Source organism: Mastigoproctus giganteus, chromosome 12, assembly GCF_048544385.1.
Source record: "Mastigoproctus giganteus isolate SK-2022 chromosome 12, ASM4854438v1, whole genome shotgun sequence".
In the NCBI taxonomy this organism is placed as follows: Eukaryota; Metazoa; Arthropoda; class Arachnida; order Uropygi; family Thelyphonidae; genus Mastigoproctus; species Mastigoproctus giganteus.
Genome location: NC_143586.1, coordinates 72724557 through 72748290, shown reverse-complemented (window position 1 = coordinate 72748290; position 23734 = coordinate 72724557). Strand labels below are relative to the sequence as shown.

The window sequence follows — 23734 nt, the reverse complement described above, 5'->3', positions numbered from 1 at the left end:
TTGTCTTTTTTTCCTAAATCTTTCAGCGTTCGCAACATTTAGAGTATGTTTCATGATCTCTATTGCAATTTGGACATTTCATTATTTTTGAGGGGAATCTGTTCAATTATGCTCTGTGGAGACCATATCTTGGGCACTGGTATTCCACCGCATGCTTTCTGGAAGTGACCATATTTTTTGGCATTTGTAGAATCTTAGTTGATTAAGGAATACAAGGACGTACTGAGCGATTTAAATAGCCAGCTTTTATTGAGCGTGTTCGAACTAGATAGTTAACGGTAAGGGTACTAGAATGCCATCTTTCTTTATCATAATGCGCTTAGCTTGCGCTACCTGCTCATCAGTTAATTCTTAAACAAGTTCTTTTGTGACATTCATGAGGTCCGACTTAACGAGGCAATTAATTACAAGCTTGTCAAGCTTAACGATAAGCAATCGAAAATAATAAATAAATAAGCAGATACTTATCCGTGGATGGATATTTGATACCATGGTATGCAGATTAGGTAATTACAATTCACGAACACTATTTTGTTGACAAAACTGCTTATGTGCTGAAATAAAAATCACACTAGAACAAAATCCACTACTAGTTAATCACACCGCTATCGAAGCACCCCGCCGATATTAATAAAACTAAAGTGCTGTTACCACTCAAGAAGTAGTTCTGTATGTAAAATAGCTTTTAATTACGGAGTATAATTTTTTTTTATTTAAATGTACAGTATTAAAAATAAAACCATGTTAATTTTTTTTTTTTGGCAGGCTAAGCTAAAATAAAGAGGCAAAAATATTTCTTCTGCTCCACATACTTGCATAGTTCACTTCTTCTGTTGACCATCACCAATTTGTAACTTTTGAAGTTGCCGAATTTTTTTCAATAATTAGCGATATCTTTCTTTTCTCGATATTTTTTTTAGTAGCACATCTTTCATTGATTGGCATGATTAACGAATTTTGGCTTCTCATTGTTTTTTTTTTTTTTTCAATTTAACCACATTACAAAATATACTTCTGTCGTACTTCATCCTTGAAACCAATTCACCTTAATCTCTGAGAGCTGATTATCAGTACTCAGTTCTACACGCTGGTTAGTATGTTTCAATACAATGGTTTTCGATTATTTATCATACAAATCAATACACTTGTTTATTTTTGTGATAATATGCCCTTGGCTGATATTTTAATTCATCGTAAGGAAGTCTAGTTATCATTATGTACGAGGTTTACGAAAACAAAAGTAATCGCATTTATAATTGACATTTAATGTTCGAACATTAGCAGTATGCCAGTATCCTGTGATAAGAAAGTAAAAATAAGACATTGCACCTTTTACTTCTAATATTTTGAAAGAGAGTTTCTTCCTTATCCACACCACAGATTCAGAAGGAAAACAAATATGCTTTTGTCTGTTCGATAGCATCCAGCCATTACAGTAAGCCTTCATTATACCGTACCCTGCCCTACCAATAATATCAGGGTATCCTTCCGTTGATAGTTGGTCACATCCTATCCAAACACCACGTGCAGACAACTATAAATATACTCGCAGGCCTTCGAGGAGACAGTAGTAAGATTCTGAATGCACGATGCCACGATCGACGGAATTGAGTTAAAACTATTAGGGCAGAATGACAACACAGTGCCACATAAGCTATACTTAGATTAGATTATGATTTTATTGGCGCATTAACATCTAAGGCTATTATGCGGTAGGAGATAATTACAGGAAACCCTTGATTAATGCGGTTTTGAACAATGCGGTTTTAATTAGTGTGCAAAATTTTTTTGATACTATCCCCTTAATATATGCGTTATCAAATTTGATTAGTGCGCTGTTTTTTTCTTGCGGTGCTTGGCAACTCACAACGGCGCCTAAAGCGGCAAATACGTGATACGCACTCACCAGGGTCTTCTAACTTAAATGAATGGGAATCGACTCCAAAATGCTTGACAGCAGCACCCCATACCACTCTGAAATTGAAATTTGCTCATATTCTCTTATTCATATTCTCATATTCTTTTATTATTAATATTAAACTTCTTTAATATTATGATATTAAAGAAGCAGTTGAGAACATACACAAATCGTGGGAAGAAATGACGAACAGCTGCATGAGAGCTGTCTGGCAGAATCTTTTGCCTGAATGCGCAAATGATTTTTGCGGTTTCATTAATCCTGTCAACAAAGTTATTGATGAAATTACTACAATTGGAAAAGACCTCGGCTTTGAGGAAGTAGATTCAGAAAACGTTAGAGAATTATTGGAATCGCATTCAAAACACTTAAGTAACGACGATCTTCTTGAAATCAAGCATCAACATGCATACGAGGAAGAAGACGAAAATGAAGCAGAAGAAAAGCAATTTGCTCCCAAAGAAATTTCATTCAAAAAACTTGAAATATTTAATACACTTTAAAAAGCAAAAGAACTCATACTAGAGATTGATCCAGATGCAGAGAGAAGCATGAACGTTCTTTGAGGGTTAGATAAGCAAATTGATTGTTATCGCAAAATCATGGAGGAAAGGAAGAAAGCTACCACTGTTCAATTGAAGTTAGATAAGTTTTTTTTGCAAAAAATAAAATTTAAATCATACTATCTTTTTTTAAATTTATTCCTTAATAATTTAAGAACTATGCAGTGCATTATAGGTACGTATTGAGTAAGAAAAAATATATTTTTACAATTTCATAATTTTCAAGGATTCATTATAATTATTCCCATTGTTTCTTAAGTTTGATTAGTGCGGTTTTAATATGTGCGGTATATTTCAAGGATTCATTAACCGCACTAATCAAGGGTTTCCTGTATATCAGTTTAAAAATAAATAGATAAATTCTGGTAACTTTTGAAAAAAGGTTACCGCGTCCCAAATCAATGGTAAAAAGCAGTATATGCATTAAATATATACATATTTCAGGATTTTTACATACATTTATAGAAATTAATATGGCTTAAAAATTTAAAAACAGCAGACATTGTCACTGTCGGATAAAATCCGACTGAGTGTATACGGCTCAGTCGTTGTATTTGGGTTTTTTGGCACAAGGGCCTCTTGATGATTTGTTTGTTACTAAGATTACAGTCTATTATACAGATTTGTGTTTCAAATAATTAAACAGTTCCTCGAAATTTGCTTCATTGCCAAGAATATGAAATAAGGTTAAGGGTTCCTGTAAGTTGGACAGGGAGCTAAAGCTTGATTTTTCTGACTGTTGAAAGTTGGGGACATTCTATGAGGATGTGTTTTATTGTTAGCTGCGATTGACAAAAGAAACACTGAGGAGGATTCTCTCCCATAAGCAAATACAGGTGAGTTGGATGCGAATGACCGATGCGGAGCCTTGCTAGAATCACTTCTTGTCGCCTGCTTCTCCTGGAACGAGATGTCCACAGTTATGGCTTTTTCTTTTTTTTTTTTTTATCTGCAACAGTTTATTATTGGTTTGAGTTTTCCAAAGGTGAGACCATTGTTTCCTGCATGTTGTTTTAATGACCGATTTGTAATCGGTATAGGTAACTTCTAGTTGTCTGGAAAATCCAGAGTCGGGATGTTTTGCAGCAGCATCCGAATGTTCATTACCTGAGATGCCAACATGACCAGGGATCCAGCAGAAGGTAACCTTCTCATTGACTGTTTGATAGTGAAATAACCTAGATCGGATCTCTTTAAGAATGGGGTGAGGAAGAAAAGGTAGATTGAACGGCAGTGATTGCGCTTAAGGAGTCTGTGTATATATCAAAGATTCCTTGATATGGTAGTTGTTAATATTATCTAGAGCCAGTTTTATTGCTAATAATTCTGCAGTATAGATACTGCATTCAATGGAAAGAGACACAGCTACTGAGAAGGTGGAAGAAACTGCTGCAGCACCTACGGCTGTTTCTGTTTTGGAGCCATCAGTATGTACTTTTCCTGAGTTTTCCAAGGAATGCGATTTATGGAGCTGTTGAAAATTTGTATTAGCCAGGGATGTCTTCCCCCATCTTAAAAAGAAATTGTCACAGAGAGGTACGAATTCAGTCCAGGGAGGTTCAGGAGTACCAAGGTCTTGGAAGACATTCTGAAAATTAATGTTCCAACTGATCATGAGCTCTTGCAGTCGAAGCCCTGCGGGGCGATTCTCATTAGGTTTATTTTGATTTAGCATGGTGTATTGAGGGTCAAACAAGTGCTGCCAGCTAGGATGTGATGGAATACTCTTAATCTTTAGTGCATAGTTACATAAGGATTTTCTCCTTAGATGCAAAGGGGTTCATTTGCCTCAATATACAGGCTGTGGATCGGAGATGTTCTGAAGGCTCCCACAGCTATCCTAAGGGCACTATGCTGTATGGTGATCAGACGTAATAGCGAACTGTTCCTAGCTGAGTCATAGACAAGTGATCCATAATGTAAGCGTGATCTTATTAAAGCTCTATAGAGATGACAGAGGGCTTCTGTCAGCACCCCAGTACATAGCGGAAACGGCTCTTAGGATGTTCAGTTTTTTAAGGCACTTAGTTCGAAGGTAAGATACATGGGAAGCAAAATTAAGTTTATTATCTAAATGTAACCCCAACAAACGAAAATTGTTAGTGACCGGTATCAGGCTGTTTTTTAAAAATATTTCTGGATCCGGTTGGAGTTGGTTTTTTTACACAAGTGAATTGCAGCAGATTTTTTTTCTGCTAAAGAAAAACCATTCCGCAGTGTTCATGATTCTATTTTAGCTATGGAAATTTGAAGTTGTCTTTCAATGGTGTTCATAGTTTGAGATTGACAAGAGATAATGAGGTCATCGACAAACATGTACAATTCTACTGTATTTAGTACTTCCCGTGTCATATTTGTAATTCTTACTGCAAAAAATGTTGGACTCAGAATGGAACCCTGTGGTACACCCTCCTCCTGTTCAAATTATTTGGATAAATTGTTCATATACCTTACCTGAAATGTTCTGCTGCGTAGAAAGTTTTGTATAAATTGAGGTAACTGACCTCTCAAGCCGAAAGAATGGAGATCTTTTAGTACACCATATCGCCATATGGTATCGAAGGCTTTCTCAATATCGAGATTAATCATGACCAGATGTTCCCTCCTTATGAAGGCATTACGGATGTTTGCCTCTGCTTTTATCATCACATCTAGCGTGGACCGGTTCTTTCGAAATCGATACTGGCTGCTGTTTAGTAAGTTATTTCCAGGAACCACGTTAGCCGCTTGTGAACCATTTTTTCCAGGACTTTTCCTAAACAACTAGTCAGTGAAATCGGCCTGTAGTTATGCGGAAAGGTACGATCCTTTCCCGGTTTCGGGAAGGTTAGAACAATTGAGTGGCGCCAGGAGAGTGGATAGGTATTTTCTAAGAAAATACGGATGCAATATTTTAACAATGTTCTTTTTGCTCGGTTGTCAAGTTGCTTTAACATTATATAATAGACCCCATCTGGCCCAGCAGCACTACTGGGTGTTTTATTGAGTGCCCCTAGAAATTCTGTTAATGTGAATAGCTGGTTGTATAGGTATGAAACTGTCGTAGAAAAATTAATCTTATGCTTTTCTGCAGATTCTTTAATTCGTTGAAAGGTTAAAGGTGGATATTGCTGATATGCTGGCAAATGATGCTAAGGCATTTGCTATTTCTCCCGGTGATGACAACTTTCCCTTCCCAATTTAGTATAGTATTTGGGCTCAACATATTTGCCATTGAGCGTTTGAATTTTCCTCCAAATGATTCTACTGTGTCCTTATTTATACTTGAGGAAAAGCTAATCCAGGCTTCTTTCTTTGCATTTCTTCTTATTTTACGGAACTTGGCTTTCAGTCTTTTGAAGTTAATTAAGTTACTAGTTGTGAGGAATTTACGAAATAAATTCCAATATCTATTTTTTTCCTGTTTCGCATGCGTACAATCTTGGTTCTACCAGTAGAAGTGTTTCCGTTTCCCCGGTAAAGATTTTGGTATTGCAATGGTAGCAGCTAGTAATATGTTCCGTGACATTTTCTATGGTCTGTGATTGTATTATTTTATCATTTAACTGAACATGAGGCATATTCACTGCAGTGTGCTCTACGGAATTTCCAAATGGAGCGACGTAGTGAAGGGGAGTTTGCAGAGAATTGGCAGGTGATCACTGTTCAGTGGATTTTCAAAACAGACCACTCCATAATAGAATATATGGAGGGAGAACAGATCGAGAGATGTATTGAACTCATGGATCCAGTCGAAAAATGAATGTAGGTTGGCTCGCTAGTATTTAAAATGGTGAGTTGATAAGCATCAAGAAAGGACTCTATAAGCTTACCTCTCTTTTCAATTGTTGGAGATCCCAACAGCGAATGATGTGCATTGAAGTCTCCGAGCAAGCAGAACGGAGATGGTAGCTGGTCTATTAGATTTTCTAGGTCGTCTGAAGAGAATAAGAAATTAAGAGGGATATATTGACGCTATTGTAAAGTGATGCCAATTACAATACACACTGCCACTGCTTCAAAGGGGGTCTGAAGAACAATGTTTCGATGGAACGTTGTTTCTAACAAGAATTGCCACTCCTCCACGGGCTGGCGAGTCTATTCTATCTCGTCTGAAGATGGTGTAATTTTTAATGGTGGGACACTCTTGCATTTAAGTAGGTTTCGTGTAGGGATATGCCTGCTAGATCATACCGGCCGATGAGATCATATAAATCGTCTTTTGTATTGCGAAAGCCTCTACAATTCCATTGGAGGAATCTTTCCATTAAGTGGTTTTGTTGTTTATTTTTGTTTCTGTCTGCTTTTTAGTTGAAACTTGCTTGAATCGATCCAATTTCGCTTTCTCTTTCTTTGGAAAGCAGGGATGTCCATCTCATCAGTCGCATGAAATTCTAATATACCATCGTCTGATTCACTGCGTTGGTCAACATCCATTCCCGTTGAAACTGGTGGGTTCAGTACTTTAGTTTTTGCTGTTTGAGGCACGTCGGTTGGAATGGTAATTGGAGTGTTACTGGCTTGTTCAGCTTTTTGTTGTGAAGGACACTGTTTGGAAATAGAGAGCAAGGAACGTGCCCAATCAGCGATGGATATATTTGGAGGAACTGTAACATCTGTTTGAATACCTACTGATTGAAATTGTTTAGCAGCAGTGGCATATGTACGCTTTGGTTCTGTTTTGAGTATCTGTCTTCTCGCCTCTGAGTATGTGACTTTATTTTTGGATTTTTCCCTTGTTTCCATAATTTTTTCCTCGTTTAAATATGCGAATTATTCGCATATTTTGGAAAAAGCCGGGTGATTACCTTTACAGTTTGGGCAATGAGAAGTAGCAGTGCATTCAGATTGATTATGATCCTTTGATCCACAATTTGTACATATTGCCTCACCTCTACATGCAGTTAGGGAGTGTCCATATTTTTGGCACTTATAGCGCCTGATTGGATTCGGGATGAAAGGACGGACACGGCAATGAAGATAGCCTGCTTTAACAGATGTTGGTAGGATAGAGCTAAAAGCGAGGATTATACTCCTTGTCGGAAGAGGAATACCATCTTTCCGAGTCAGGATTCTCCTTACTTGGATTACTTTTTGTTCTCGAAGCTCTTGGACTATTTCATCTTCTGATATATTTAATAAGTCCCATTCCGCAATTACCCCCTTCGAGGAGTTTAGGGTGGCATGGGGAGTGACTTTTATTGGTTGTCCAAGAAAGGTAGTCAGCTTTAATAACTTTGCAGAATGTTGAGATTTAATGGTCTCTACAAGAATATCCGCGGACTGAAGTCGCCTTACAGTTTTCGGTGAACCTGCAGCAGACTCAATACATTTTTGTATAAGGAATGGTGATAACTAACTCAAAGGCTGCTCTGAGAGAGAGTGTAAGATGGTATCTCCTCTTGAGGGGTTGTTCTCAGCCTCTTGGGTTGAGAGAAGTCATTTTCATTGTGTTGTTTCGTCTTGAGCTCAATGGCTCTAAAGGTGGATACATATTTTTTTTCCACCTTTGCTCCTTACAGCCGTGGGAGAGGGGATTTCTTCTCGCAGGTTACCGGCCCCGCCACGGGGAGGCAAGAGCAGTGTCGCTAGAGTGACCAACACGTATGAAAGTTAGTACGTTAATTTAACGAAAAAAGAAGAAAGGTGTTTTTCCTTTCTTAAACGCTTACGATTTGTAAGACTAAGTTGCCTAATAATAGAAAAGTAAGTTGAATTTGATTTGGAATTTTGTGGCGCAAAAACAGCACGGTTATAGTGCGCCATGAAAATGTGAAAATTCAAGTAACATGAGGTTGGTAACCTTTTTAAAAAGGTTACGTCGTCGAAAGTGTGTGTGTGTGTGTGTGTGTGTGTATATATATATATATATATATAGGCATATCAGTAAATAAAATCAATACTATGATAAAAGCAAAATGTATATTTCATATGAGTGTATTAATAAATTTTAAAACTGCTGCCATTGTCATTTAAAATCGGACTGAGTGTATATGGCTCAGTCAGATGGGTAAAAGCGGTAAAACGGGCATTTCTAAAACTGGTACAATCGAATAAAATACGTTGAACGGATAAAATGGTGTCGCACTGCTCGCACATAGGAGGGTCATCAGCCCTCAGCAAAAAGGATTGTGTCACATGACAGTGTTCTATGCGGAGCCGAGCAAGAACAACTTGCTCTTTGCGATCCCTGCGTAAGCTGGACCGCCAAGGATGGATCACAGGCTTAATCCGACATAGTTTGTTTGTAGTAATCAGGCGATGCGACGAATCTTGCCACTGAGATTGTAAGTTATTACGGAATACTTGCCTGTAGTCTGTATAGGGGATTAACAGGTCAAGATTATCCGTCAGGGCTGCCGATTTGGCTGCAGTGTCAGCCAAATCATTTCCTCTAATCCCGATATGATGGGGATCCAGCAGAAGCGGATATCGAATCCACTTGCATAGAGGCTGTATATTATCTGCTGAATTCGGGACAGGGTTGAATGATTAGAGCGTGACACCGCTGATAAAGCCTGTAGTGCACTCACTGAATCGGCATATATAATACGCCGTTGGTAACGGTGTTTTCTTATGTGATCTAGAGCTAACTCTATGGCATGCAGCTCTGCAGTGTAAATGCTGCAGTCAACGGGTACCTGCTCTGATATGGTATTATTTGGAAAAACAGCAGCAGATCCCACATACGATTCTGATTTCGAGCCATCTGTGTAAACTGGCAAGAAGTCAGAATGTTCTGCACGGTGTTGTGAAAAGAGCTGAAGGTAGACAGAAGACGGAGTATTAGACTTCGTCGCAATCTTCAGCGAGAAGTCATAGGCTGGTGTTTGTGAATGCCAGAGTGGAAGGGGCTCCTTTGGTGATCGAGCAACCTTGTCTACCGAGATGTTAAGCTCATTGAGTAGCTCTTGAACACGAATGCCGAATGGGCGATTGGCAGTGCGTTGTGTATTATAAAGATTTTCCCATCGTGGCTCAAAACCGGATGTCCACGTGGGATGGTCTGGCCAGGATTTCAGCTTGAAGGGATATTGTAGAGACAACTGCATTCGTCGAAACGACAAGGGTGGTTCATTTGCTTCGACAGAAACTTTGGACAGGTGATGTTCTGAATGCACTAGTCACAATACGAATGGCTTGATGATGGATGGGGTCAAGCCAACGAACAGTGCTATTTCTGGCAGATGCATATACCTGAGAACCATAATCTAATTTTGAGCGTACAAGTGCACTGTATAGACGGAATAGAGTGCATCGGTCTGCACCCCAAGAGGTAGAAGAGAGAGAGCGGAGAATGTTAAGCCCTCTCGTGCACTTTGTGTGTAGCTGACGAATGTGTTGGACAAATGTCAGCTTTTTATCAAAAAAGAGTCCAAGAATTTCATCTCTGATACAACTGGAATGGTGCTTTTTCCAAGTCGTAATTCAGGCTCAGGGTGGAGGTTACGTTTGCGAAAAAAAAATGTACGCAAATGGTCTTCTCCGGTGAGAACCTGAAACCATTGGCCTTGGCCCAGGAATTAAGACGGTCAATAGCTTGTTGCAGTTGACTCTCAATAACCCTCATATTGCATGATTGAGAAAATATGCTGAAGTCATCGACGTAGAGTACACTGTTTATAGTTGGAGGAAGTTCAGAAATATAAATTATCTTAATGGCAAAAAGCATGACACTTAAGACAGATCCTTGTGCTACCCCCTCCTCTTGGCAAAAGGGAGGATCCTACACGAACTTGGAAATAACGGCTGGATAAAAAAAATTTTAATAAAGACGGGAAGGTGACCTCTTAGACCTAGATTGTAAAGGTCCTTTAAAATACCAAATCTCCAAGTTGTGTCGTACGCTTTTCCATGTCAAAGAAGATGGACACCAAGTGTCTCTTTTTAGGAAAGCATCTCGGATAGACGTTTCCAGTCTAATTAAGTGGTCCAGTGTGAACCTGTTTCTTCGGAAGCCGCACTGAGATCGGGAGAGAAGATCATTCGATTCTAGATACCATAAGACGCGAGCATTGATCATTCTCTCCAATATTTTGCACAGACAGCTGGTCAGGGCAATAGGACAATAGCTTTTCGGAGATTTAGGATCCTTTCCTGGCTTGGGAAAAGCAAGAATAGTTGCTTTGCGCCAGGTATCCGGAAAATGCTCTTCAAGAAAGATTCTGTTGTACAGGAAGAGCAGACGGTCCATGGATTCTGGTGAAAGATGTTTGATCATTTCATATGGATATTGTCTGTTCCAACAGCGGTAGCTTTTGTACGGGCAAGTGCTGTTTTCAGCTCGTGGACAGTAAATGGCCCATTATATATGTGGGAACATTTCGATGTGAACTTAAGGGCCTGTTTTTCACTGTTGTGTTTTAAGACCAGAAACTCTGGGGAGTAAGATGATTTTAGAAAAGGTTTCTCCAAGAGCATTGGCTATTGCAGTAGATTCTGCAATAGTACATCCATTATATTCCAGGACCGATGAGGGGCGTGCTGTGTATTTCCCCTTCATTTCCGGATTTTTTCCCAGACCACTTTAGCACTGGTAGACTGGGTAATCAATGACGTAAAACGGATCCATGATGTCTTCCGACTCTGACGGCGTATGTAGCGTGCTTCAGCTCGTGCGCGTTTAAAGGCTAATCGATTGACCGTGGTAGGATATCGTTACAATATCCCCCAAGCTTTGTTTTGAGCCTTTTTGGCTGTGTGCATTTCGGATTCCACCATGGTTTTGGAAACTGGGGAAACCGGGTGGACGTTTTTGGAATTGTAGTTGCAGCTGCATGGATAATACTTTCTGTTATTGTACGTGACTGCATCATTGATAGGCTCATCAATGACTGCAGAGATGTCAATTTGCCAGCTGTTGAAAGGCACTCCAGTCAGCCTGAACAAACTTACACCGTGGTAACCGAAAAGGCAGACATGATCTCCCAGTGTGTAAACAGGTTATCACAGGGAAGTGATCACTTTCCATATGGGTTCTCCTCCACTTCCCAAGCGAGTAAAGGGATAAGAGAAGGGGAGCGGAGCAGGTAGATAAATCAATGGCAGAAAACGTACAGGTAGGCATGTGGAAGAAGGTGTTTGTTCTAATATTTAGAAGGGAGAGATCACTGTCATTTAGCAAACGCTCTATGACTCGTCCCCTTCAATTGATGCTAGCACTACCCCACAGGGTATTATGTCCATTTAAATCCCCGAGAAGTAAGAAAGGGGAAGGCAACTGCATTACGAGATCATCAAGTTCTTCCTGGGAGGTGTCAGTCCCAGGTGGACTGACACCTCCCAGAGCACACGATTAATAAAAATCCCACTGTAAGGCGAATTGCAACAGCCTCTATGCTGGTTAGCATTAGCATTAGCATTAGTAGAGGCATTTGATGCAAGAAAGCAAGCTTATGCAGCATCAGCCAAAAAAAAAAAAAAAAAAAAAAATAACATAAATAAATAAAAATAACCACTTCCACTTCACCCCTCTGTTCGTTCGAAATACCTGTCCAGCTGAGCCTTAAACTTATTTAGGCTATCAACTTCCACGACAAGGGATGGAAGTCTGTTCCACCCACCAACCACCCGCTGGCTAAAGGCAAATTTCCGCACATCTATCCTACATCTGTCTTTCCTCAATTTGAATTTATGCCCTCTCAGGTGATTTTTCTGAGCTAGAGGAAGAATCCCATCAGCATTGAGCATGCTCAAACCATTCAAGGCTTTGTACACCTCTATCAGATCACCCCGCTGGTGCCTAGTTTCCAGACACTGTAATTTGCAAAACTTAAGCCTTTCTTCGTAAGAGAACCCCTTTGTCCCATTCACCAATCTAGTTGCCCTTCTCTGTACTCGTTCCAGCAGCTCTACATCCTTCCTGAAATGAGGCCTCCAGGCCTGTATACAGTACTCTAGGTGTGGCCTGACCATTGCCTTATACAAGGGAATAATCACCTCCTTATCCCTGCTAGAAAAATTCCTATATATCATTGACAATACACCATGTGCTACTCTTGCAGCTCGTCTGCACTGCTCAGAGAACTTCATATCTGCCTGCACCACCACCCCCAGGTCCCTTTCATTCTCTACACTGTCAGTGTAGTACCACAGAGTTCATACGTTGCTCTGGGGTTGCTGTTTCCCATATGTAGTACTTTACATTTGTCAATGTTAAACTTCATTTGCCACCTCGAAGCCCATCTGCTCAACCTTTGCAAATCCTGTTGCAGCAGCATAGTGTCAGTAGTGTCCTTGACAACCCCGCCAACCTTCGTATCGTCTGCAAACTTGGACATTAAGCCTGATATACCATCATCAATATCATTTATAAATACAGAAAACAATAAAGGCCCCAATACTGAACCCTGAGGGACTCCACTAATAACATTAGTCCACGATGAGTAGTGTCCATTGATTACCACTCTGTCTTCTCCCCCTCAACCACCCCTTTATCCATAGCAGCAACTTGCCTCCAATGCCACACTGCTCCAATTTGTGCAGCAGTCTTCCATGTGCAACAGTATCAAAAGCCTTTCTAAGATCCAAGTATATAATATCAAAGTTATTCCCTGCATCCAGTTCTTTTGTGACTGCATCATAGTATCCAATCAAATTGGTCAGGCAAGACTTCCCCTTAACAAAACCATGCTGTGTCCTAGCTATAACTGAAGTCTTGTCTAGATGATCCTGCAGTGCTTCTTTCACCAGTGCCTCCATTAATTTTCCGGGAACAGAAGTTAAACTCACAGGTCTATAATTACTTGTGTCAGCCTTTGATCCCCCTTTGTGAATTGGGGTCACATTTGCACATCTCCAGTCAATGGGTACCTCCCCTGAGTCCAAGGAAGCTCTCATAATTATGGCTAAGGGTTTGCTTAGCTCCTTTGCTGCCTCCTTTAATATAACTGGATAGATCCCATCCACCCCAGGTGCCTTTCTTGTGTTTATCTTCAACAGTTTCTCCTCCACTTTGCTCTCAGTTATTACAAGATTCTCTAGCTTACTGCTAGAGTTGAATACACCTCTGGCATTCCCCTCGCTGAATAACTCCTCATGTGTGAATGTCGATGCAAAATATTCATTTAGTTTGTTAGCTACCCGAGCAGGGTCATCAACAGTTGACCCATCGATCTCAAGTGGACCAATCTGATTCATCCCCTTCCTTCTAGAGTTTACATAAGTAAAGAACTCTTTGCTGTTTTTCTTCGCATCCCTTGCCAAGGATCTCTCGTAATCTGCCTTCGCCTGCCTAACCTCCTTTGTAACTTGGTTACAGATCAACTTGTATCTATCATAGGCGTCCGTGTCACGTGTTAATTTGTATGTATCCCATGCATTTTTCTTCTCTGCCATATGCCTCATTAGTTCATCTGACAACCATTTAGGCCTAAACCTTGAACAATATTTCTTAGTTGGTATGTAAAGCCTAGTAGCTTCCACGATAAGTTCTTTGAATGCTTCCCATTTTGAATTTGCTGTTGGCAATATCATCAGTTGATCCCACTGTATAGAATTTAAATACTGTCTCAGTCCATTGTAGTCGCCTTTACGAAAGCAATACCCCTTCCCTTTACCCCTAATGGTAGTTACCTCTTTGAGTAACTCCCACTTGGTTGTAATTAGCAAGGGCTGAACTGGGGTCTGGTTGCCCATAAGGATAGCGATTCTTCCATCTGCAATTCTATCCTTACGAAAAATTGAGATGATACGAATGGTGGGATCATCATTTGCCTTTAGGTAAGTCTGCAAGCAAAAGAGAACTGGCTTTTGCTTTTGCAGTAGGGCCTTGATGACATCAGTATTTCCCCGGAATCCGACAATTCCATTGTAGGAATTTAGCCATTATTTTAGCTTGGTGGGTCCATCAGGCGGCTTCCGAGTTGCTGAGGGCTTACTTTTATGAGTCTTGGGTTTATCTCTTTTGGGGAAATATGGACGCTGTCCATTTCTTCCTCAACGAAGAGTTCCAAGACTGATTCAACCGGTATTTCCTTGTCCTCTACATCCATTATTTCTGGTATTATCAGTTGCTCTTTTTTACCACTTGGTTTTGGTAGTGGTGGAGCACTAGGAGGTACGGATATAGGAGTGGCAGCTGACTGTTTTTTTAGTGGGCTTTTGTGAACTCAATAAATAGCATGCAATCGGGGTGAATGACTCTTGGTGGTACAGTCACCTCTGTTTGTGTACCGATAGTGCACTTTGCAGAAACCCGAGCATATGAAGGCTTCCCGCTGTTTATTGGTGGTATGCATTTTCTAGCCTCTGGGTAGGAGATATTCAGCTCTTTTTTTCAGATCTCTTTTTCATCCTTCCACCGCTGGCATGCTCTGGAATAGGCATGATGCTCTTGTTAGCAATTTACACAGATCGGTTTGGAAGCTGAATAGTCCTTGCTCTCGTGGTCTTTCGCACCACATCGAGCACAGGAAGGGTTACCACGACAAGCTGTTTGTGAGTGGCCGTATTTTTGGCATTTGAAACACCTCAGTGGGTTTGGAATATAAGTCCTCACTGGGCAGTTTAAGTACCCTGCCTTGATGGAACTTGGAGGTCGTGGGGTGTTAAATGTTAATATGAAAACTCGGGTAGGGATGAGATTCCAATCCTTTCTCATTGATATTCTTTTGACAGCCGTCACTCCTTGTTCTTTCAATTCAGAGCAGATCTCTTCTTTAGAAACATGAAGGTTATCCCACTCTGAAATGACACCTCGTGAAGAGTTCAAAGTTATGGGGGGTTTACGGTGATAGGTATTCCCCCTATTGATGTGGCTTTCAGGATTTTTTCCGCCTGTTTTATATTTATAGCTTCGACCAAAAGGTCGCCAGAACGCAGTCGTTTTACAGATTTGGGTGATCCTGCCAACCCTTCTAATCCTTTCTGGATAAAGAAGGGTGACATCTTTCCAATTGACTGCTCTCCGTGGAATGGAGAATGAGGAAAAGCGGTGTCAGTGGTGGTGTATCCTCAGTTCTGGATCTTTTTGCAGAGGTGTTTTCTGCCTCATCATCTCGATTAGGTAGGGGCCTTGTTGGGGACCTAGAAGAAATAGAATTTAAATTACTCATATGAGTAAGATAATGTCCGATGCCCTAAGTACCCACCACAGAGCCCTACGAGGGGAAGCCCACTCGTGAACTAGCAGATACTGCGTACACAAATGGGACGCCAAGTTCGCTTAGGAGCACCATACCCACGTTTCCAATAAGCCTTGATCCCGTTCCAGCACCAAACGGAGGGAGACTTATTGGAACACAGTTGACCCCAGCAGTAAGAACCACCCGCCGATTGATCCCAGTCGGGCCGGTCCGGACCACCAGTCTTGTCGAAGCAGGGGCCAAAGTGGTGTATTAAGGCTGGGCCCCTCAACCACCAGGATCCCCTTTCCGAATTCCACGGGTCGCGGCGCACGGCTGCACACACCGGATTCCAACGATGTAACCGTGGAACCAAGGTATGGGCGTTAGATCCTAGTGATGCTAATCTGGAAAACCAGCAGCATCACTGGGAGGTCCCCTCACCATGTACAAGTGCCCACGTCGAGGGTCACGCCATGAGAAGGATTTAATGTCTTATGCGGGGTAACTATAATCGGAACTCGCTCGATTAAGGTGGCTTGAAGAAGCTGTTCTGAGTGCTTTTCCTTTTTTGTTTCTATTAAAAAATCGCCGGAGCGTAGCCATTTGACTGATTTCGGCGAACCTGCCAACCCTTCCAAATAAAGAAGGGCAACATCTTTCCAATGGGTCTTTCAGATGTTGAATGAATAACTAAAAAGCGTGGGATTGGTCCTGATTTTTCTTCCGGTCTTAGCCGTTTGTCTGCTTTAGTCGTATTCTGTTCATCTGTATTTTGATCTGGTAAGGACTGTGTTGAGGCCCCAGGGGAAAAAAAGTTTGTAGTTTCAGGGTTCATAAGTGTTTTGGAATTATTCAGTGCCCAGGCTTCCCACCAGTGAGCCCAAATGGGATGCCCTCTGCCCGGCAGGAAAAAAATGCGCTCGGGAGTGGAACGCTAGGGCCATCCAGACACTATACCCGCACCTCCGCCAGCCGGAGTCCTGTCTCTCGGACCGTGAGAGTAGGGGCATGACATCGACACGGTTGACCCTTGCATGCGAACCTACTAGCCGATTGATCCTGGCCGAGCCATCCAGGACCACTCGTCTTGTCGAAGCAGGAGGCCAAAGTGGTGTATTGAAGCTGGGCTCCACAACCACCAGGATTCCCCTTCCCGAATTTCCACGGGTCGCAGCGCACGGCAAACACTCTGGATTCCATTGATGTTAGCCTGGAACCTAGGCTGTGGATCCCAGTGATGCTAATCTGGAAGCCCAACAGCATCACTGGGAGGTCCCCTCACCACATACAAGTGCGCACGTCGAGGGGAGAAAAGGTGGCTGCAATTCAACACCACACGGAATCCACTCTCAGAGGTAAACCACCTCTTTTGAGAGGTGGGTTACCTCTTTGAAAACAGGAATAGGGATATCAGGCCTCGGCCCTGACCTATGGCTGGAACATTAACCGGATTCTGATCAAACAACTGCCCTCATAACGCCATCACAAATCGCCTATAATCATCTCTGATGTACTTGCAAAGATACGGTTAACTAATCAACTTATTCCAGCTATCGATATCCTACCTACCACAGCCACTACTGCTAATAATGAATTACCAGAGTTCATGATGAAACGTATCAGCCCATTCATCATAGAATGGCTTCTCTGCATCTATAATAATCAGTACCCTGTTGTTGGGTTTTAGGAGCATTAGCGACTAAGGCCATATTGCTCCGTGTAAACTGCGTGTGTTCTGTGGTCGATTCTGTTTTGCTGGACGAAAAACCAGTTTCTTGGAGAAAAACATGTCCCTCGCCTGAGACCGACTAACTCAGCCACGTTGTGTAAAAGGCCCATAATAATACCTCACGTCATCGACGGGACTATTTTTATGGGCATTTTTCACAAATTGGCAAATTAGCTCAGGCGAAGGTAACATGGTTTTTCTTCCAGCAAACAGAAACTCAACCATAGAACACATGCAATTTGACAGACACGGAGCAATATTGCCTTAGTCGCTGATGCTCCTAAAATCCTACTATAACAACAACGCAACCTACCATATATGAGACTCTTGCTCCTAGAGAATCCCACAAACTCGGCTCAGATCAACATCATGCTCGTCAGTCAGACTAACAAACTTGCCCCAGCTGACAAATTCCTTTCCAACCATATACTGGCAAAACAGATGCGGACATGCACAAGTTGGTAAAAGAGAAAATGCAGACAGACCTTTCCGTCTTAATCAACGAAGCAGCTGTCTATGTTGACCCATGATATACACGTATGTCGGAAATTAGCCTTATTATCCTATTAACATAACGTTTATTGATGTTTCATATTATATCAACGTATTGTCCATTACGTATTCTCCTATTAATTATTGTGTTACTTAAAGTGCCTCACTCTAGCATTCCAGTGCTGTGAAGAGGTTTGTGTGGTTTCTCTTTCCACAATAAAGATTATACTTAGTTACAAATTTATTTTATCTTGTAGGTGCCATGGCTTCTCTAAGGATCTTTGGACCGGCCTTGGGTTTCTTGTTATCGTCTTTCTGCCTGAGCTACTATGAGGATCCGTTTTGTAAGTTAACATTCTTAGATATAGTTTGGTTATTACAAAATTATTAAAGACTAAAAGCACTCGAGTGAAATGGAACAAAGAATCAAAAGCAGTTTTAAGAGCTGTTAAAGTATATTCCGGCAAAGCCAGAATATTATTTAAGCTTTGCATTTTTCAGGGAACAGAAGTACCATTACGCCTAATTGCTGAAAATTGAAAGTTACCTCCAGTTTAGTTTATTTTATTTTTCGCAAAAGCTAAAGCCACCACTAAAAACTAAAAAAAAATTAATTAAATTTATTTAATGATTAATTTCCCGGTCAATTGTAACATTAAATGAGTAGTATTTTTGCAAATCTTGAATGTTCCATTGATAGATAATTGATATAGACATTCAGGTCATCTTAAAAAAAAATAAAGTGGTCAACTGTGCAGATATCATCCCTCCATAGGAATTTTATTGATCTCTTGTGACATCATTGCTAAATTTATAGATACAAACAAACAAAATGAAGTTAATATTAAGTCTATGAATTGTATAATATATTCAAGATCTTTTTCAATTGTTTTAAATTAGATACGGAGACTGAATTACTAAAATTTGGTTCAAATTAATATTGCTCCTAACAGAGCAGACATACTTTCAGGATTCCCTAACGGCCTATAATTTTAAAGATGCCAAATGCGACACAACATACAACAAAAAGCTGTCATATCAGGGCCACCTCATCTGCACGTATGTAATGGGTCAATAAATTGTGTTCTCTAATCCATTTGCCTGTTTTTCTAAAAACAACAACAAAAAAAGAATTTCTAAGCGAGAAACATTGCTATCCACGCCTGAGGCCTACTAACTCAGCCAGGAATGAAAAGGAAAAAAAACGATAAAAGTTCCTTGGGTCCCCCACTTAGTCTTTATGCCCTAAGTATTTCTTAATTAATTTCCAAATTATTTCTTAGAAATTATCTGATTGATTTTTTTTTTTTTTTTTTTATTTGTTTGCTATTTGTACTCACTCTTAACGCTACTTGGATATCATCCAGAGATGTGTGCTGTTCGTCTGATTGTTTTTCAATTCATTTAAACTTTTCTTTTATGTTTGCACCAAACATAAAATAAAAAAAATCTATAGTTATTCTAGAGTTTCAAGTGCATCAGCTACTTAGATGAAATTGCACTTTATTATATCAATAAAAATTGAGTATTCTGTGGCCGATTTTCTGGAAGACAAAAGAGTTTCCAGGAGAAAAACCATGCAACACGCCCGAGGCCGACTAACTTTCTCCGTTGTGAGAAAGACCCATAAAAAAATCCTCCCATCACTGATGGGATTCGAACCAGAGCCTTTTCAACCCGATATGGGAGGACCCAGCTTATATGGACTGTGCTACCGCGAGAGCGCAGTCTACTAATCAGTTCAGTAAATCGGCATTAAAGAAAGATTTAAGCTTACCCCATGTAAGGTTTAGGCTCAACTTGTGAAGCTTATTGGATACTGAGATGACTATTGAGCAAATGAAGTAGGCTCTGCAGTCTGGAAGACAAAAGACAGTCTGACAAGCTTCTTCGAACAGTGACGACGTTTCAAACTCAACTTGGAGTCAGTTATCAAGAATTGAAAAAGGCTTCTGTTGTCTTATTTCTCCTCGATGTCCTGGCTAGACTGATTTGTGATCAAGTATATCGCACGATGCCTTTCACACAACATTTAATGCATTTGCACAGCAGTAGCAGATAGCACAGTAGAAATAAGCACCATCTTTCCCACAACTGGTGGAAAAGGACTGACTTAAATTCACTGTCAGTGAGGCAAGGAATTTATGGGGCGTTTTTCACAACATGGTTGAGTTAGACAGCCTCAGGTGAAGGTTGCATGGTTTTTATTTTCGGAAAATAAGGATTTTCATCCAGCAAACATGTAAATCGACGACAGGATAGTTTACTAATATACATACTGCGCATTATGGTCTAAGGCGATGATGCGCCTAAAACTCGGCAATATTCACAGGGCTTTCCTTAATACAGAAAAACTGGAGAAAAATTACAGGCGTGTATGTGTAGACGCTTGTAGTGTGCCCCACGTATAACTGTTCTTCACCTATTTTTCACAAAAAACTTATTTACACATTGTGTCATGAATGTGGCTCAGCGAAACATCAATGACAATGACTAATTTTAACCTCAACTAATCTCCCTCCTATCGCTCAATCAATTTGATAATAAATTGTCTTATGAATAGAGAAAGCTAGCTAGCAGTAACATTAGGAAGGTACTTATTTATCATTACTCTTTGAGAGGAGAAAATATTGTCACTAGAAGCCTAATCAGATTTCTCATGTCTGTTTACATAAAGTTGTAAAGAAAATGAAGAAATTAAATTTAAAACCACTCTGAGTTCTCATTTAACAAGATTGGGACAATATCATTAACGACAGTTAAGTATCTTTCACGTGACTGATGAATGAAAAAAAAAAAGGAGGCAACGTGTTCATTTATAAAGAATCAAAGTAATAATAAAAAAATCATTGGTTTTATGAGCAATTAAATTGGATCACTGGAATTATTCACAGCATTTATTACTCGCATCTGAAATGCTGAGCAGCACACTTATAATCTGTCACTACAATTAGTTGAAGACTGATATAAACGGAACCATATGGAAAAGCTTAAAAATACAAACCAAAAGTCTATAAATAGATTACTTAAGTTTTGTTCCACAGGGATTTCCGTTATTGTGTACTTGCTTGCTTGCTGAACATCATGCCAATGGAGAATAAGGCCATCGGCTCTTACTATTATTCACAATTCAATGTGTACAATAAGGTTCCGGTTTGATTTGATTTTATTGGGGCAAAAACGACTGCGGTTATACTGCGCCAAGAAAAAATTAAACTATCAACAAAGATAAATTCTGGTAACCTTTAAGAAGGTTACCTCGTCAAATTGTTATTTATATATAAGGCAGTATAAGTTTAAAAGTAAATTATCCAATTTATATATATGTGTATATATTAATAGCTTGTAAAAACTTAAACTGCTGACCCGCGGTCGTTTTCTGATAAAATCTGATTGAGTATACAAGGCCCAGTCGGATGAGTAAAAGCGGTAAAATATATATTGTGAACATGGGAAAAATTAACGCAATCTATTAAAATATGCTTTATTGATAAAATGGTGTCGCAAGACTCGCACATAGGAGGGTCATCTGCCCTCAGCAGAAACGAATATGCAGATGACTGTGTCCTATGCGGAGTCGATCAAAAACAACTTCCTCGCTCCGATTCCTGCGCAGACTGGACTGCCATGTTTCTATTACAGGCTTTATTTGGTATAATTTATTTGTTCTCTCTCTATGCCATAGGGAATATATCTTGTTGCATATTATTTGCCTGTAGTCTGGATAGAGGACTGACAGGCAACGATTATTAGTGGGAGCTGCTGATTTGGCTGCAGTGTCAGCCAAATCATTTCCCTTTATCCCAATGTGGCTAGGAATCCAGCAGAAGCGAATATCAAACTTATATTCATGAAGAGAATGTAACTTCTGCTGAACCCTACAGAGAACTGGATGACAGTTGTCTCAAAAGATAATAAAGCCTGTAATATACTCAGAGAATCAGAATACATTATTGACCTTTGGCATTGACAAGTTCGAATGTGATCCAAGGCTAACTCTATAGCATGCAGCTCTGCAGTATATATGCTGGATTTAGGAAGAATCTGCTGACATATTATAGTGTCGGGAAAGACAACAGCAGATCCTACACACGATTCAGACTTCGAGCCGTCTGTGTAAACTGGAAGGAAGTCTGAGTACTCAGCTCGGTGGGCAGAATAGAGCTGCTGGTAGACAGATGGAGTCTGACTTTACCCATTTCTTAAGGGAAAAGTCGCACGATGTGGTATGAGCATGCCAGGGTGGAAGAGTTTCTTTTTGTGTTTGTGCAACCTTGTCTACCATGATGTTAAACTCTCTGAGTAGCTCTTGGACACGAATACCAAAAGGTTGGTTGGCAGTCTAACGGATATTGTACAAGTTTTCCCAACGTGGCTCAAAAACCGATGTACACATAGGATGGTCTGGCAGGGATTTCAACTTTAAAAAGACAACTGCTTACGTCGAAGGGATAACGGTGGTTCATTTGCTTCAACATATAAGCTCTAGACAAGAGCTGTTAGAAATGTTCCAGTAGCGATACGGATAGCCTGATGGTGGACAGGGTCCAGCCATCGAAGGACACTGTCTCTGACTAAGGAGTATACCTGAGACCCGTAATCTAATTTGGATCGTACAAGTGCACGATAAATACGTAGTAAGCTGCACCTGTCTGCTCCCAACGCGTAGAGGAGAGAGAACGAAGAATATTTAGTCCCCTCGTGCACTTTATACGAAGTTGACGAACATGTTCTAGAAAGGTCAACTTTTTATCAAACACAAGTCCCAAGAATTTTGTGTCTAACACTACCGGAATGGCCTTTTGTCCAAGCCTTAATTCAGGTTCAGTATGAAGATTACGCTTACGACAAAAGTGTACGCAAACGATCTTCTCCGGCGAGAAGGTGGTTCCGGGCAAGTCTAATCACTAATACGGATGTTCCAGAAAACGCCTGTGTTTTATATGATCGACTAGTGGTTTATACTTTGGGACAACAATCTCGTGTTCTCAAGATCTATTCTGAATCGTGGAGAATAGACTCGCAACATCAAAATCGGCGTTGTTTATTCATTCTGAAATCTTTCTATTAGTTAGATGGTTGGTTGTTGGGTTTTATTGGCGCATTAGCAACTAAGGCTATAATGCACCAAAACCAGTTGATATATAAAAATTTAAACTTTCACTGACTTAATTACTTAGGTCACCATGTCAAGATATAAAATAACAAAAAGGTATAAAATATAGCAGAGATAAATCAATAAAGAAATAACATGTCAATTTTAAATACAAGTAAAAACCGTTATTGATTTAAAATAGCAGACACATGGTCATTGTCGGATAAAATCTGACTGAGTGTATACGGCTCAGTCAGATGATTAAAAGCGGTAAAACGTATATTGCTAAAAACTGGACAGTCAATTAAAATGTGTCTTATTGATAAAATTGTGTCACAGGACTCACACATAGGACCATCAGCCCTCAGCAAAAACGAATGTGTCCAATGATTTTGTCCTATGCGGGTCCGGGCAAGAACTCCTTACGATTCCTGCGCAGACTAGACTGCTTCGGTTCAATTACAGGCTTTATACGATAAAATTTATTCGCAGCCTGTCTATTCCACGATTCCTGCCAGGGGGAGTGTATCTTCTGGTGTATTATTTGCCTGTAGTCTGTATAGGGGACTGACAGGCAGCGATTATTATTGGGAATTGCTGATTTGGCTGCGGTGTCAGCCAAATCATTTCCCCTAATCCCAATGTGGCTGGGAATCCAGCAGAAGCGGATATCATTTCACATTCATGGAGAAAGTGAATCTTCTGCTGAATGCAAGACAGAACTGGATGAGAATTATATCTCACAGTTATTAAAGCCTGTAACACGCTGGGAGAATCGGAATATAAAATGAACAGTTGGTATTAGCATTTACTAATTTGATCCAAGGCTAACTCTATAGCGTGCAGCTCTGCAGTAAATATGCTGCATTCAGAGGGAATCTACTCCGATGT

General features: G+C 40.3%; 2 protein-coding genes across 2 annotated transcripts in view; one reads left to right on the top strand and one right to left on the bottom strand.

Annotated features, from left to right (window-relative positions):
• Positions 1-23734, bottom strand: part of LOC150077190 (solute carrier organic anion transporter family member 74D-like) — a 524201-nt gene that overhangs the window by 467213 nt on the left and 33254 nt on the right. The gene's annotated exons all lie outside the window — the stretch shown is intronic.
• The window catches only part of LOC150077191 (solute carrier organic anion transporter family member 74D-like), a 53266-nt gene that overhangs the window by 7359 nt on the left and 22173 nt on the right, over positions 1-23734 (top strand). The window contains exon 2 of the mRNA XM_090385807.1: positions 18006-18092. Within this exon, the coding sequence (XP_090241933.1) occupies positions 18006-18092 (87 nt within the window). The remainder of the gene's footprint in view (positions 1-18005; positions 18093-23734) is intronic.